Source organism: Haliotis cracherodii, unplaced genomic scaffold (assembly GCF_022045235.1).
Source record: "Haliotis cracherodii isolate W230 unplaced genomic scaffold, xgHalCrac1.p SCAF_5, whole genome shotgun sequence".
Classification (NCBI taxonomy): Eukaryota; Metazoa; Mollusca; class Gastropoda; order Lepetellida; family Haliotidae; genus Haliotis; species Haliotis cracherodii.
Window position 1 is genome coordinate 25,801,780 of NW_027266308.1, and position 18,461 is coordinate 25,820,240.

The window sequence follows — 18,461 nt, forward strand, 5'->3', positions numbered from 1 at the left end:
TTAAAGCTCTTGGGGCAGAACTCAGGAACAGCACGTAAAGCCTTTTATCCACACTGTCTCCAATTATTTCATCGAAGCTTTACAGGGCGTCATATTATTTACAGGGCGTCATATAGTTGGAATATTCCTAAGTGCGGTGTTAGACAACAAGCGGTCACCGTCACTTTTTCTTTCTTCACAGACTTTTTTAAATTTTATTTTTATACATTTCATTAATTTAATAGGGTTTCTCGTTGTTGTTGCTCTTTTCTTATCTTTGTTGTTGTTGTTTTTCTTTTCTTTTCTTTTATCTTTGTTGTTGTTGTTTTTCTTTTCTTATCCTTGTTGTTGTTTTTCTTTTCTTATCTTTGTTGTTGTTGTTTTTGGGGGTGCTGATAACACAAATTTGTATAATTATGTGTATCTACATTTTATTTGCAGTATGCTCTAAGTACAGCGTAAAGGACTATGCGTATAATTATATACATTCTATTTTGTTGATTGTACCTGCCTCACGAGAAGGTTTTGTACGATGCATATTCTGAATATTGACTCTCTAATTCTTTGGGCTTTCAACCCGCACAGGTGTGGATCATATATATATATATATATATATACACAAGTATGATCCAATTGCAGAAGAGAGTGCTCAATACAAAGTAGAGCATACATACAGATTTGAATACACTTTCCTTATATCATTTTGCAACTCTGAGTTTCACGCACCCATGGTATTGCGTACGATCATCAGGCATAATGAAACATGGTTTTTAGTTTGACCCTTTCTTTTTTGCTCGGCTTGGGGGTTTACCATGGCGACAGGTGGAAATGAGCTCGCTTCTTTTGTTTAGCTTGTTAGCTGTTAGCATGAGAATCTCGAGCTATATGATTGCTCCAATGATAATGATCATACAAGGACAGAAATATTCACGCGCCACTGAATCAAGTCTCCCAAATAAAATGAGCGAGTGATTTAAACTTAACGCTGTTTTGAACAATATGTCAGTTTTAACAGAGCATCAGCTCAATTGATGCGGGAGGACAGTCTGACATGATACCCAAGAGTGGTCGTGACTAACATGTAGTCAATGAAATATTTTATTATAATATACGAATTCCTCTAAACGTGTAAACAATTTCTTGCTCATGCCGAATATAGATGGTACGAGTTGTTTTTATATAAATCTAGATTGGTTTTGTTTTCATAAAATACATATATTTATTCCGCATTCGTTTTGCAGGACTAGATTAACGTTCTGACAAATGTTATACATAACTAGGGCGAATATAGGATTCGAACCCACGATATGTTTCTAACACACTTAAAGGACACTTCACGGCGTATTGCGGTGCCTTGGACAACTAACCACGCGTGGCTCTTCTGATAGACGGTTTACGGTATCTTTGATGATAAAAACCGGACATAATGACCCTCGACCCTTCGCTTCTACACACGCGTGTGAAGAACACAGTTAATCTGCAAACATTACCTACTCGTGTGAAACGCCGGAGCACAAAGGGTCGTTTTGCTGTATCAACCGGCACAACTGGCACTCAGTTGTCCGGGTTCCATGTTTGTCCTGTCAGGTCAGCGGAGTGTGGTCATTTTTCTGAAGAAATATCATCAATAAATCGCTTTGTGTGAACTTAACCTAGATCAAACGTTGCTTTGTGCGAAAACGCACTGTCAGCAAACATGGTGGACAAATATATTTCATTGAAAGCTGCGGATTAATTGTTTAATAAGGACGTGATTTAATAGAAACAAACGTGTTTATGGCGAGTATAGAAACCGGTGTAAAAAGTGTTTCCTTCAAGGATAAATACACAAAGGTCAATTGTTTGATAACCGTTTACTTGAGATGCAAATATATTGATTGTCAGTATTCTGTAGCACATTAGACCAAATTAATTATCAGGGAAGGACTCCACCGTCTACCTGTCCCTTGATCACCGGGTGTGGGTGTGTATGTGTGTGTGGGGGGGGGGGGGGGGGGGGGGGGGGGGGGGGTTGGGACACAGGTGCTCAATGCCCATTGTTAGGGCAATCATTCTCCTTCAAGTCCTGATAGTATTGGGCCAGCTAACCTTAGCAGGAAACGTTGTTTAGTGGAAGATGACGTTATTAGTCGAAGTAGTTGATGCAAGTCATGTGATTAGGGAAGTAGTTAACACGAGGTTATTAGACTAAATCATTTATGTCTTTTCAGAACAATTTTAACTTCTATTTCAGAAAAAAACTGCATTTGTTAAATCGATTGAATAAGACTTGTACTTTTTCACAGTGTCTCGCATAGGATTCCTGGGAGGAATTATCCTCAGTAAATTTTGCGGCGTAAAACAAGAAATAAAAAAAAGCATTGGCATATCGAATTATGTATGGCATAAATACCCGAGTTGTACCCATGTGGTACAACAATCCGGGCCTTCTGCGTTACGAGCGAACCACTGGGAAACGCTTTGATTCAGCCATATTGACAGCTTGCAGACGACGCAAACGAAGCAAGTTACTTCTCTTACCAAAAGCATTCGTAAAAAAAACATCGGTTCATTTCGGCTCATCGATAATTATGCGAAATAAGCAAAGTACCTATGGGGTGTTCTGATTGATTTCTCAGAGGTCTACATGAGCGGGCTACATGAAAAATAACTGCATGCTTATTATAATGTTAGGTGAGATAACCTATGATGTCACCCTAGGGACCGGCGAACAACGAATTTATCTCACCTCAGGTATGTCTTCTGCATGCATGCTTTGAAAAGAATCGGTAAGAATGCCAGTTAGGCATTTATCCACTTCGTTCATTAGCAAACGAGCTATTTCATTTGGAAAAGATCGTAAATATCCGGAGAATAACGAATTAGATATGCAAAATTACGGTTGGTATGTTGCAAATGTAATACCAACAGTTCGGCAATTTTAGCGGGGAGCGTAAGAAATGTACTTTGAATGTTAGCGGGGTACGTTGAAAATAATAGAATGGGTTTTAGCCAATGAGAATCCAACATTAATGTGTAAGGTAAGATGTCATTTGTAAACACCTTCACCTATAGAACCGCTGGACCAAGGGAGGTGGAACATTAAATTGTGTTCAAAATGAATGCTTCATTTCTAGTTTGTACAGCGAATGTTGTACATCAGGTTTCAAAAACCACTTCTCAAAATCAACAATACCATTTTTGATTAAATCAGACTTCTCACGAAAAGCTGAAATGCCGTAAGGTACATGTATGTTTTTACGTTCACTCGAGGCCACAAGATCGGACTTCGATTGTATCCGCGCAGCAGTTCAAAGTTTTCTTCTTTTCGCTAAAACCCTGCTGCAGTAACAAAACTTAGAACTGGACAGGGGTGTTTACATAAAACATTCAGCGCCAGACAATGGATCAGTCCAGATGATTTGGACCAGTATGAAGTCGGTAAATATTTAGTGTAGAAGCGTCGTATAATACAGAAGAGAGTGCCACTTGAACTGAAGGTGTTAGGTATTTTACTGCCTCTTTACTAGTTGTGTGACGACCAGATGACGAAATGCTATTATTTCCAGGCAAAAACTCAATATTGATCCCTTATCACAACCTGCATGAATCAGAAGATCTGTTACTTAGTCTTAAAGACTACACATGACTATCAAAAGGTTTTGTCTATAGTCCAGGTATATTTTGATTTCCTGAAACAGAAGTATTTTGTCCATACACTCCTTATTATGAAAGTGCCAAGTCAGGTGAGCTAAAAGCCATATGTTGTAATTTAATCCCAATATTGAATAGAATGCCTACTATCGTATCTAGGATCTTGCACATTTAATATTTACAAGTGAATTCATTTCACTGGTGTAATATCTAAAGAACAAAATTACAAAAAGAATTTAATAGTGTTCCCGAGTTGAAACCCTTCAGTTGAAAAATATGAAGGGCTTGCTTTAACAAGGCGATATTGTTAATGCAGATTTATGACTAACAATCGTTCAGAGGAGTCATTTTCATTGGTCATTGAGGGTTTTATGCAATGCACAAATGTGCATACAGTACACACAAATGTTGAGATTCGATGCAGAAAAAGAATATAAAAAGATGCTCAATAATATTCATATCACCTACAGCGCATCAAGAGCAGTTGTAGGTGTCTGTTATTTCATCCTTCAATCATGACTACTGTCCACATGATCCTTGATTCAATCCAGGCTCTAAAGTAATTACCGGGTATCAAAACATACAGTACACTACACCATTTCATTACTTTACAGGACCATCACACTAACTGCAAGGACCCTTAAAATTAATTATTGGGCGTCCACTGGACCACTAATTTTGTAAGTCAAGGTAAAACCCTGGTCATTTATTAAAAGCTCAAGAGTAAGAGAAATTCAGTGTACTTGTACGGACTAATGCCAATTTGATAGTGCTAGCTCACTGAGATACCATGTCGCAGTTTAACATGAATACCCAACTCTGACACAGTATAGTGACTCCGAGCCGACCAGTCCTTGTTTTAGACTCTTAATTCCAAGCACCAGGCAGCGTAACAAGTACCATCTTTTAAAGTCTGTTGGTATGACACGAACGGGGATCAAACACTCTTCCATTAGACCACACAGGCAGTCTCCCATTAAGTGAGTGAATGAGTGACGTGAAACCCGTGAAGATCCGGGGTAGAATAGGTCTTCAGCAACCAATGCTTGGCGTGAAAGGCAACTATGCTTATCGTAAGAGGCGACTATCGGGATCGGGTGGTCAGGCTTGCTGCCTTGGTTGATGCATGTCATCGTATCCCAATTGCGTGGATCGATGCTCATAATGTCAATCACTGGATTGTCTGGTCCAGACTCAATTACTTACAGACCAACGTCATATAGCTGGAATATTGCTTAGTGTGGCGCTAACAACAAACAAACATTTTGGAGGAAAGCCAAAAGTGATACAGGTCATTCACCTCTTTCGTGAAACCCATAAGCACGATTATGATGCTGACAAATCTAGAAATATAATCAGCACAAACCAGGTTTTCAAACTCTTGATCACAGCTTTCTGGCATGTCCAAGGGATGCAACTCTGCACAGACATAGAACCTCAAAAGAACATATTTGAAGAAAAACTCACAGAATGTTAAGCAAGACAGTTTATTATCATCAGACAAGACCACAGCAGTAGTTGTGAGAGTGGAGCACACTTGTTCAATCATAGACACACACAGGCTCTCTACACACTCAGCAGCAGGGTGTGTGACATGGATGTGTTCAGAGCCTGCAGTCACTTATCAGGGAGGTAGAGATAACATGGTGGTCACGGAATGCTACCACTCCACCAATACCTGTACACTGCTGGAGATGAAGTATGACAATTCAGGTATAATTTATGCTACTGTCTAAATATTCTCACCACGCGAAATAAAATATGAACTGCCATTTCATGGTCTATTAATCAGGTAATACGTTCCCCTCCAACAAAGATTAGCATATGATTTTGAATACATACTACTCATTATTTGTCAAGGACCAAACCTAGGAATAAAGACTTTTGATCCTAAGCAAATGTTGAGTAGTCCAGAACAAGTATTTTTCATTTCAAAATGTTCTACGCTGATACTGACGTTAATGACAGTTGAGACAGTTTTAACAGTTTTAACCAAGAATAGACCAAAGCACAACAAAGCTCAGATAAGTCATTTTCAGTTCATGGCATAATTATACATAGTTTCATGACACAATACTCAGCAAACCAGAATTCACCTGACATGAAAGCCTCAAGCAAACTACTAAAATAACCATGCAAAACTGCATTTACAAAAGGTAAAAATAATCAATGTTTCTCTTCATTTCAAAAGACCAAGCTTAATGTAAGCAGGGGCGGTCGGGTAGCCTAGTGGTTAAAGCGTTCGCTCGTCACGCTGAAGACCCGGGTTCCATTCCCGACATGGGTACAATGTATGATATTGCTGGAATATTGCTAAAAGCAGCGTAAAACCATACTCTCTCACTCACTAATGTAAGCAGCATGCCAGTTCCGACACATTCATCAACACACTTGGCCCCCTGTTCCAGAAAGCACTCAATAGGGATGTTTAATAACATAAGGACATCGTTCTCAACAAACTTGCTTCAAACATGGCATTACAAACATCAGTATATAATACCCAAAAGAAGTTATCAGTAAGATAAGTTTGTTGGAGGATCACGAGGGGTACATGGGATTTATGCATCCCTCGTTAGTCCCGGCTTGTATAAAACCTAACACAGGATGCATAAAACCCCACGTACCCCTCGAGGTCCTGCTACAACTTATAAGATAATGGCTGATACAGCCAGGATTTAAACAATTTATGGCAACACTCCAGCTGATTTAAATATTCACAAACAGTGACAAAGAATTGTCTGTCCTTGTTGCATCATCTTTCTGCTGTGAGGGCAATATAACACTAAGGTGAAGGTTTGCATTTAACAGTCATCCCAACAATACAATTTGAACTTTCATGATAACAAATACATGAATACAGTAAGCTGATTGCTGAGTCACACTAGCATCCAACTAAACAACCTGTGCATAAGGTCATAGATGCTGCTGATGGTTTAGATGATCTCTTTTCTCCAGCAGTTTAGTGTTTTTTGCATATGCTGTGTATGTGCCAACCGTGCATATTTACCTATCTATGCATATATATATATCACAAGACAAAATGCATGGGCTTTCATCTCCAACTGGACTTTCATTTCCAAATCTTTCAGCCATTTTTTTAGGGGAGCCTGTGGCCTGGGCTGCCATGATAGCCATCAGTGAGGTTCGGTGTCATGACAAACAGTGTCAGTTTCAGGGTCAGTTGTATGACAGCCGTAAGTCTATATTAACCTACCAGGGTAATGACTCACATCACTGCAAACACTTTGTGAAACTGTGAATGATGAACAATAAATATGAAATCTTCTAAGGGAGACAATTCACAAATGTTTGCTCACCTCTAAACAATAACGGTATAACATTTACATCACTGCAGTTCAATGGCACCATGAAATACACTGTTTTCTATACAGTTTGAGCAGGTTTCGGTACACTGCCATATTTTTCCCTTGCTAAACAGGCTTGTGTACAACCAGAATCTCAGAGGATGACAAGGAAGCACTAGGTTTCTGACCAGTCTCAGAGGAACGCACACAGATGGCCACCCCACTGGTAAGTTCATACTCATTCTCAGATGAAAAACCATATGGATGTGACGAAATTTGGAGAAAAAAAATTATAAGATGGTCCCAAGATGAAAGAACAGCCGATTTACAGCAAAATTAACATAAAATAAAAAAAGGTATGATTGACATAAAACATATTCCATTTGGTATCCGTCAATCACATTTTCATCATATGATACATACCATATCGAAACATAAATATTTATTGGTTTATTGAATGACTCAAAACTGATATCGGACGCAAAGTTACATCCCTAAAAAAACAAAATCCCCCTCCCCTAATAAACATAATGCCATGCAATTTATTTGTAGAAATACAATTATAAAAACTGCACTTCACTAAACAAAACCCTATTTCCGTCAGAGGTTAAATGCAGCCACTCTTGACTTGTAGAATATTGACAACACAGCTCTTTCTGCACACAAAGCCAATTATTTGGATTAGCAAGCTAATACGTTCAGGAAGCCGTGGAGAACCACTGGTATTATTCAGGTAATATAAATATATACACCTTACCATACACCCAGTGTCATCAGGGCAACACCACTTGCACCTGGTGTGTGAGTTCCCCACACAGTGCTTGCCCGTGTACAAACAATGGACACAACTGAAATAAGTTGGGCTGTATGTATATGCCGGCTGTCATTGGATTTAGACCTCAAAACATCACAATGTGCCCATTCTGCAGTTGTGAATATTGTCACTGCTCGTTGTGCGTTAACCGTTTTTTCCCCCGAGCTTCTTTATTCAGTAGGAAACCAATCCACGAGCAGGGGACATTGACCTTGACCTCGACCTTGACCTTGACCGTGATATTGAGCGTGATCTGGATCGAGTCAGTGACCTAGAAAAAGGGAATGTGTTTCATTCCTAAAACTTAAGCCTGCACAAATAGAACTTCGTTTTAACATCAAAATGGCCAATTACTTATGTTAGCTCAAAATAGTATTAGTTTCCAGTCAAAATGGCTAGTTCTAAATATTGTCCAGTGCCCATTTGTCCTGCTTGAAGAAATATCATTATACTCATATTGCATAGCTGCCAAGTTTCCCAAATTACAATTAGTATTTCTGGTCAAGAGACCAAAGCCCAACAATATGACTCATTCACAGGACAATACAGCCATGTGATCAGTTTATCAATTTATAGTTTTGTTTCCATTTTGACTACAGCAACTTCCGACAATATGGGAGGTGTGTCTCTATTGGACAGATTATAAACAGACTTCACACCATTATAGTCATAAAGAAGATGTGTTCACATTCATAGCTGACAGTGTAAGCTAAATAATGACCCTCTATTATGGCTGTCTATGAATTTTTAGTCCTTTGATTTCCCCCTATATTAGCATTTTATATGTATGCATAAAGGAAATCATATTTTGTATTCAGTAGCAAATTTGTAACAAATACGAAAAATTTGGGATAGTTGGCAGCTATGATAATACCAAATAGCATTTTTGACAATTATGAACATTGTATTGAAGTGCTTGGTTGATGCCAACAAAACCCCAACATAACCAGAACCTAGCTTACCTATCTCTCCTTGAACGCCGTGGCGATCTGCTAGGACTGCGGCTGCTGTCGCTGTCACTGTTGTATGTGGCGTTCCTTTCCCTTTCCTCCATCTCTTTGTGTCTCTTCTCTCGTTCACGGCGCCGCATCTCCATCGCACGAGAACGCAGGTCTTCTTCCCTGTCCTGAAAACAAACACATAAAGTTAATAAACTACACACACCAAGTCACACTGTCATTTGAAAGAACCAACCTGCAACCACTAATTCTTCATTAACCATTGAATTTCACTAGCTCCAGGGAAGGTAACAACAAGTACATCTTTGTACCTTCAGTGTGACAAGCAAACGCTTCAACCACAAGGCTACCCCACCGCCCCTCGCAGCATGTTTAAAGCCGCACTCAGCAATATTCCAGCTGTATGACCGCGATCTGAAAATAATCGAGTCTGGAACAGACAATACAATGATCGACATCATGATCATCATTCTATGCAATTGAGATACAATGACATGCATCAACCAAGTCAGCGAGCCTGACCACCCGATCCCATTAGTCGCCTCTTACGCCCAGCATAGTTGCCTCTTACGGCAAGCATGGGTTGCTGAACACTTATTCTCTACCCGGATCTTCACAGGTTACCGCATAGATTAAAAGAATTGTCAACTCGTTATGCAACAATTCTCATACATATCCCCCATATAGCATATACATTCCAGATGCTACTGGAAACACATAGTGATACAGTATAACTAAACATGTTTAACTGTATCTTGGGCATATTTTTAAAGTCAAAAGTTATTCCTGCAGGATTCTTTGTACTTGAAGTCATACACTCATTCTCATTGGTTTGTCGTATTTTCGCACATAACATTCATTGATAGGGGAAAGAGTTTTTGTGCAGGTTACAGAAAGTGGCGAGTGGCGACGAAAGCAATCAGACTGGATCCGTCAGAGTACAATGAATTCAAGCAAGTCACTAAGTCTCAGCACCCAATCAATTTAGTTGCCTCCTACAAGTTCGAAAGAACAAATGATCTGACTGTTACTTTAAGTCAAACATGATGAGAGAATTTCTATCTAATTTGTCTGTCCATATACAAGAATAGTTATTGAGCTATCAAAACAATACTGTGTACTTACGATTCAGAACTTTGTATTTTATGTCAGGTACACACCAATATGAACAGAGTCAAGTCAAACTTGTTGCCATGGAAAAAATCTAAATTCTAAAAGTCCCTAAATAGCGAAAAACACTAGTTGATAACCTGGTCTTTGTGTTTGCAAAGTTTCAAGAAGGAATACCTATTAGTTTTAGCAAGTTTAGAGATATGGTCCAGACAAACACACCACAATAAACAGAGTCAAAATCCACAGGAAAAAAATATTTTTTAAAATTCCTATATAGCTAAAGGCAACACTTCAACCCCTGATTAACAGATGTACCAGTCTGGATGAAAAATGTTGAATAGTGTTTTAGTTCTTCTCTGGAAACGACACCTATTTTTATTTCAGCTATTAGTCTATTAAAACTGTTTCCATGGAAACAGGGGGAAATGAAATTGTGAAAAATTCCTAAATTACAAAAGGCACAAATACAGCACCTGGTTAATACATGTACCAAGTTTTAATGAAATATCTTTCACGGTTTTCAAGTCATGCTCCTGAGACGAAATACGGATGGACAGACGGACCAGATGATAAGCTGGGGGATAACAAGTATCAGTCCTGGGGACCGATCCCTGAATCCCATGGGTGTAGGTAGGACTATCTAGATGTCAGGTAGAACAATCTAGATGTCATGTAGGACTATCTAGATGTCAGGTAGGACAATCTAGATGTCAGGTAGGACTATCTAGATGTTAGGTAGGACAATCTAGATGTCAGGTAGGACTATCTAGATGTCAGGTAGGACAATCTAGATGTCAGGTAGGACTATCTAGATGTCAGGTAGGACTATCTAGATGTCAGGTAGGACTATCTAGATGTCAGGTAGGACAATCTAGATGTTAGGTAGGACAATCTAGATGTCAGGTAGATGTTAGGTAGGACTATCTAGATGTTAGGTAGGACTATCTAGATGTCAGGTAGGACTATCTAGATGTTAGGTAGGACAATCTAGATGTCAGGTAGGACTTTCTAGATGTCAGGTAGGACAATCTAGATGTTAGGTAGGACTATCTAGATGTTAGGTAGGACTATCTAGATGTTAGGTAGGACTTTCTAGATGTTAGGTAGGACTATCTAGATGTTAGGTAGGACTATCTAGATGTCAGGTAGGACAATCTAGATGTTAGGTAGGACTATCTAGATGTTAGGTAGGACTATCTAGATGTTAGGTAGGACTTTCTAGATGTTAGGTAGGACTATCTAGATGTTAGGTAGGACTTTCTAGATGTCAGGTAGGACAATCTAGATGTTAGGTAGGACTATCTAGATGTTAGGTAGGACTATCTAGATGTTAGGTAGGACTTTCTAGATGTTAGGTAGGACTATCTAGATGTCAGGTAGGACAATCTAGATGTCATGTAGGACTATCTAGATGTTAGGTAGGACTATCTAGATGTCAGGTAGGACTATCTAAATGTTAGGTAGGACTATCTAGATGTCAGGTAGGACTATCTAGATGTCAGGTAGGACAATCTAGATGTCAGGTAGGACAATCTAGATGTTAGGTAGGACTATCTAGATGTCAGGTAGGACTATCTAGATGTCAGGTAGGACAATCTAGATGTCAGGTAGGACTATCTAGATGTCAGGTAGGACTATCTAGATGTCAGGTAGGACTATCTAGATGTTAGGTAGGACTATCTAGATGTCAGGTAGGACTATCTAGATGTTAGGTAGGACTATCTAGATGTTAGGTAGGACAATCTAGATGTGAGGTAGGACTATCTAGATGTTAGGTAGGACTATCTAGATGTCAGGTAGGACTATCTAGATGTCAGGTAGGACAATCTAGATGTCAGGTAGGACAATCTAGATGTTAGGTAGGACTATCTAGATGTTAGGTAGGACTATCTAGATGTCAGGTAGGACTTTCTAGACGTCAGGTAGGACTATCTAGATGTTAGGTAGGACTATCTAGATGTTAGGTAGGACAATCTAGATGTCAGGTAGGACTATCTAGATGTTAGGTAGGACTATCTAGATGTTAGGTACGACAATCTAGATGTCAGGTAGGACTATCTAGATGTTAGGTAGGACTATCTAGATGTTAGGTACGACTATCTAGATGTTAGGTACGACTATCTAGATGTTAGGTACGACAATCTAGATGTCAGGTAGGACTATCTAGATGTTAGGTAGGACTATCTAGATGTTAGGTAGAACTATCTAGATGTTAGGTACGACTATCTAGATGTCAGGTAGGACTATCTAGATGTCAGGTAGGACTATCTAGATGTTAGGTACGACTATCTAGATGTTAGGTACGACTATCTAGATGTTAGGTAGGACTATCTAGATGTTAGGTAGGACTTTCTAGATGTCAGGTACGACTATCTAGATGTCAGGTAGGACTTTCTAGATGTCAGGTAGGACTATCTAGATGTTAGGTAGGACTATCTAGATGTTAGGTAGGACAATCTAGATGTCAGGTAGGACTATCTAGATGTTAGGTAGGACTATCTAGATGTTAGGTACGACAATCTAGATGTCAGGTAGGACTATCTAGATGTTAGGTAGGACTATCTAGATGTTAGGTACGACTATCTAGATGTTAGGTACGACTATCTAGATGTTAGGTACGACAATCTAGATGTCAGGTAGGACTATCTAGATGTTAGGTAGGACTATCTAGATGTTAGGTACGACTATCTAGATGTTAGGTACGACTATCTAGATGTCAGGTAGGACTATCTAGATGTCAGGTAGGACAATCTAGATGTTAGGTAGGACTATCTGTTAGGTAGGACTTTCTAGATGTTAGGTAGGACAATCTAGATGTTAGGTAGGACAATCTAGATGTTAGGTAGGACTTTCTAGATGTTAGGTAGGACAATCTAGATGTTAGGTAGGACCATCTAGATGTTAGGTAGGACTATCTAGATGTTAGGTACGACTATCTAGATGTTAGGTACGACTATCTAGATGTTAGGTAGGACTATCTAGATGTCAGGTAGGACAATCTAGATGTCAGGTAGGACCATCTAGATGTTAGGTAGGACTATCTAGATGTTAGGTAGGACCATCTAGATGTTAGGTAGGACTATCTAGATGTTAGGTACGACTATCTAGATGTTAGGTACGACTATCTAGATGTTAGGTAGGACTATCTAGATGTTAGGTAGGACTATCTAGATGTTAGGTCCGACTATCTAGATGTTAGGTAGGACAATCTAGATGTTAGGTAGGACTATCTAGATGTCAGGTAGGACAATCTAGATGTCAGGTAGGACAATCTATATGTTAGGTAGGACTATCTAGATGTCAGGTAGGACTATCTAGATGTCAGGTAGGACAATCTAGATGTCAGGTAGGACAATCTAGATGTTAGGTAGGACTATCTAGATGTCAGGTAGGACAATCTAGATGTCAGGTAGGACAATCTAGATGTTAGGTAGGACTATCTAGATGTCAGGTAGGACAATCTAGATGTTAGGTAGGACAATCTAGATGTTAGGTAGGACTATCTAGATGTCAGGTAGGACAATCTAGATGTCAGGTAGGACCATCTAGATGTTAGGTAGGACTATCTAGATGTCAGGTAGGACAATCTAGATGTCAGGTAGGACCATCTAGATGTTAGGTAGGACTATCTAGATGTCAGGTAGGACAATCTAGATGTCAGGTAGGACAATCTAGATGTTAGGTAGGACTATCTAGATGTCAGGTAGGACAATCTAGATGTCAGGTAGGACCATCTAGATGTTAGGTAGGACTATCTAGATGTTAGGTAGGACTATCTAGATGTTAGGTAGGACTATCTAGATGTTAGGTAGGACTATCTAGATGTTAGGTAGGACAATCTAGATGTTAGGTAGGACAATCTAGATGTTAGGTATGTCTATCTAGATGTTAGGTAGGACTATCTAGATGTCAGGTAGATGTTAGGTACGACTATCTAGATGTCACGTGGGACTATCTAGATGTTAGGTAGGACTATCTAGATGTTAGGTACGACTATCTAGATGTTAGGTAGGACTTTCTAGTTGTCATCTATATTCACAACCTTCCAACTCACCATTCTTTCTTGTTCCACTTTAGATATCCGCATCGTCTCAGCCTTTTTGTCTGCCTTGTCTGCAAGAAAGATTGACCATCAGCACAATAACCTTTGAATCACAAAGAATTACAGATCTGTGACATCAAATATAAACTTGTAACACCATGAACAATGGATGACAGCACCTTAAATCAACTCATCAATGCCCTGATATGACCCAGGTTGCAAAAAGTTGCTTCAAGTAACACCCCTTAGTGGACATCAAGTGCCACCTTCAGTGCTTCTTGGCCTTTGGAATAAGTGCAACCTTCACAGCTTGTTGAGCTACGATATAAGTGCTGCCTACAATGTTTGTTGCGTTACGATAAAAGTGCTGCCTACAATGTTTGTTGAGTTACGATAAAAGTGCTGCCTACAATGTTTGTTGAGCTACAACATAAGTGCTGCCTACACTGCTTGTTGAGTTACGATAAAAGTGCTGCCTACAATGTTTGTTGAGATACAATATAAGTGCTGCCTACACTGCTTGTTCAGCTACGATATAAGTACTGCCTACAATGTTTGTTGAGATACAATATAAGTGCTGCCTACACTGCTTGTTGAGTTACGGTAAAAGTGCTGCCTACAATGTTTGTTGAGATACAATATAAGTGATGCCTACACTGCTTGTTCAGCTACGATATAAGTGCTGCCTACAATGTTTGTTGAGCTACAACATAAGTGCTGCCTACACTGCTTGTTGAGTTACGATAAAAGTGCTGCCTACAATGTTTGTTGAGATACAATATAAGTGCTGCCTACACTGCTTGTTCAGCTACGATATAAGTACTGCCTACACTGCTTGTTGAGCTATAAGTGCTGCCTACATAATATAAGTGCTGCCTACACAATATAAGTGCTGCCTACACTGCTTGTTGAGCTATAATATAAGTGCTGTCTAACATCATGGGTGCTGCCTACACAATATAAGTGCTGCCTACACTGCCTGTTTGGCTACAACATAAGTGCTGCCTACACTGCTTGTTCAGCTATGATATAAGTGCTGCCTACATTGCTTGTTTAGCTACAATGTAAGTGCTGCCTACATTGCTTGTTTAGCTACAATATAAGTGCTGCCTACATTGCTTGTTCAGCTATGATATAAGTGCTGCCTATACAACATGAGCGCTGCCTACAGAATATAAGTGCTGCCTACATTGCTTGTTTAGCTACAATATAAGTGCTGCCTACATTGCTTGTTTAGCTACAATATAAGTGCTGCCTACATTGCTTGTTTAGCTACAATATAAGTGCTGCCTACATTGCTTGTTCAGCTATGATATAAGTGCTGCCTATACAACATGAGCGCTGCCTACAGAATATAAGTGCTGCCTACATTGCTTGTTTAGCTACAATATAAGTGCTGCCTACATTGCTTGTTCAGCTATGATATCTGCTGTCTATACAACATGAGCGCTGCCTACAGAATATAAGTGCTTCCTACACTGCTTGTTGAGCTACAGCATAAGTGCTGCCTACACAATATAAGTGCTGCTTACACTGCTTGGTGAGCTACAACATAAAGTGTTGCCTACACTGCTTGTTGAGCTACAATATAAGTGCTGCCTACATTGCTTGTTCAGCTATGATATAAGTGCTGTCTACATTGCTTGTTCAGCTATGATATAAGGGCTGCCTACATTGCTTGTTCGGCTATGATATAAGTGCTGCCTACATTGCTTGTTCAGCTATGATATAAGTGCTGCCTACATTGCTTGTTCAGCTACGATATAAGTGCTGCCTACATTGCTTGTTCAGCTACGATATAAGTGCTGCCTACATTGCTTGTTCAGCTATGATATAAGTGCTGCCTACATTGCTTGTTGAGCTGAGCTTGCATCTTGCGTTTGAGTCGCTCCTGAGGGGTCAGCTTCATCTGAAAAATCCACTCTTAGATTATACACAGGGCTCACATGCACTCGCACATAATACATAGGTGGGGCCAACATCCACTCCTACATAATACATAGGTTGGGCCCATATCCACTCCTACATAATACACAGGCAGGGCCCATATCAAGGCCCACATCCACTCCCACATAATACAAACGTGGGGCCCACATCCACTCCCACATAATACAAAGGTGGGGCCCACATCCACTCCCACATAATACAAAGGTGGGGCCCACATCCACTCCCACATAATACAAAGGTGGGGCCCACATCCACTCCCACATAATACAAAGGTGGGGCCCACATCCACTCCCACATAATACAAAGGTGGGGCCCACATCCACTCCCACATAATACAAAGGTGGGGCCCACATCCACTCCCACATAATACAAAGGTGGGGCCCACATCCACTCCCACATAAAAAAGAAATATTGCACGCAGATACGGAGGCCAGCAGAAAATAAAACTCCCAGAAGAACACCTTCATTGGTATGTACTGGTATTAAAATGGCTCATTATAAGTTCAATGCTGCATTCACAATAAATGAGTTAACATGGACATTTTTTAATTTTGTCCACCAAGAATATAAAAAATGTACTAAATATTTGTTAATGCAATTTATATTTCTAAATGTTCCCAGCTCAAGTATTAAGTATGTGACTTAAAACATGGATGGGTTACTGATCAACAACAACATTTGTAATAAACTGTAACAAGATAAATCTATTCAAAATGTATCAAAGTTCATCTTATACAAATATGACACTACATAAAAAAAACTTCAAAATCATCTTTAACAAACACATTTTTTGTCAAGAACAAGGACAACAAAACAAAAGACATAAACCAGCCTATTCTCAATTCAAGTGTAGGAGTCAACAGTTTGTTACAATACGTCGTCCATGACACAACAGTCTCTAGATACAGCATGCTGGTCTGGCCCCAGGGCTGACAGTGCACTGGGTTCTAGTGCAGGCCTTAACATAGAAACTGAAGGTGGGGCACTGGAGTCACGACAACTGTGTGAGTGGGGGGAAAGGAGCTAACTGCTTGCAAGGGGCACAAAGACTCAGTTGAAAGTCAAATGGTTCTTACTGACTTGGTTAAAAACAGCACTCTTAGAGAAAACGATCGGCTGGGTCGGTCTGCAAAGTAAAAGAAAGGATTATGAGACAAAACATTTCAGTCAGTCAGTCAGTCAGTCAGTCACACGTGAAACACACTAGATAAACCTAGAAACATAATCGAGGTGAACCAGGATTTGAACCCATGATCATTGGTTTATATTGTGTCCAAGGGACGCAACTCTGCACAGGGAACTGTGGCACCTTAGACGACTAGGCTCCCTGTGCCCCCTCGAATAAAGCTCTGTAACTCAGTTGCTTCAACAAGCGAGATCATTCAAAGAATCACATACACAAAATATTCTACTCTAGAATTATATTTCATGTCTGAGATCAATTTTTTAAATAATATGCAGATGACATTCTTGACTAGTAACAGATGGGACAAAAATAATGCGAAATCATTGGTCATTCACTTAACTGGAACGTAAGTGATTCATTTTGTTGACTTGGATTGTCCATATATTAGAAGTGTGTCTTTCATGATATTCCTCATACCTGTTATGGCCATAGCTGGTGCTGCTTCTCTTGTCATTGTCATCTTCATCGTCAGATTTACTCTCATTTGATGACAGACTCTTGCGGCGGTATCTTTTCACAGGCTGCGTCACTGGGACAACTCTGGCGGGAGACCTTGACCTTGACCTTGACCTTGAACGTGACTTGGACCTGAAATGAACAATTTGTCACAATCTGTGTTCCATGTTAAATGATCCTGTCACAATCTGTGTTCATCTTAAATGATCCTGTCACAATCTGCGTTCATCTTAAATGATCCTGTCACAATCTGTGTTCATCTTAAATGATCCTGTCACAATCTGTGTTCATCTTAAATGATCCTGTCACAATCTGTGTTCATCTTAAATGATCCTGTCAAAATCTTTTGATGCATTGAAAATTAATTTTGCATGTTAAAGTTCATGTAGGTTTCATCTACATTTAAAAATCTAAAAAACATCAAGTCAGGACCAGACAATCCAGTCATCAATATGTGAGCAACGATCAACACCTTTGGTGCACGAAGACACTCAATCAACAAAGTTGCCAAACCTGGCTACCTTATCCATTTTGACAATCAGCATGGGTTGCTGGAAGCCTGCTCAAACCAGGGATTTCCACAGGGTCAAATGAAGAAGCAAAATGAGTGAGTGAGTATGGTTTTACGCCGCTTTTAGCAATATTTCAGCAATATCACGGCAGGGGACACCAAAAATGGAGGGGTCTGATCTAGATGCAGAGAGCTATTGTATCTGAGTAAAAGATCTGATTTTTATGAGACTGGTTCTCGTCTACTGATACGATATAAGAACGGCAACCGGCTCCCTATTCGAAAGACAGCACTAGCTTTACATAAACGGTTGTGCTTCATTTTTAGGTTTTGATACTTTGATGATGAGTGGGTGTGTATGGTTTTACGCCGCTTTTAGCAATATTCCATCAATATCACGGCGGGGACACCAAAAAATGGGCTTCACACATTGTACCCATGTCGTGAATCGAACCCGGGCCTTCGGCATGATGAGCGAACACTTTAACCACTAGGCTACCTGACCGCATCAGAAGC

General features: G+C 39.8%; 1 protein-coding gene across 3 annotated transcripts in view; it reads right to left on the reverse strand.

The window, feature by feature from the left end:
- Nucleotides 1–5,600: 5,600 nt before the first annotated feature.
- LOC139442797 (CLK4-associating serine/arginine rich protein-like) overlaps nt 5,601–18,461 on the reverse strand; it is a 30,444-nt gene continuing 17,583 nt past the window's right edge. For 2 of the 3 annotated variants that reach the window (XM_071223688.1, XM_071223687.1), the window contains exons 14-19: nt 17,396–17,566; nt 16,873–16,918; nt 15,694–15,754; nt 13,858–13,916; nt 8,694–8,857; nt 5,601–8,002 (exon numbers count right to left, since the gene is read on the reverse strand). In XM_071223688.1, coding sequence (XP_071079789.1) covers nt 7,906–8,002; nt 8,694–8,857; nt 13,858–13,916; nt 15,694–15,754; nt 16,873–16,918; nt 17,396–17,566 — 598 coding nt within the window. In that variant the 3' untranslated portion in view covers nt 5,601–7,905. Of the gene's footprint in view, nt 8,003–8,693; nt 8,858–13,857; nt 13,917–15,693; nt 15,755–16,868; nt 16,919–17,395; nt 17,567–18,461 lie in introns of those variants that run through there. The other variant, XM_071223689.1, reaches the window with a different exon arrangement.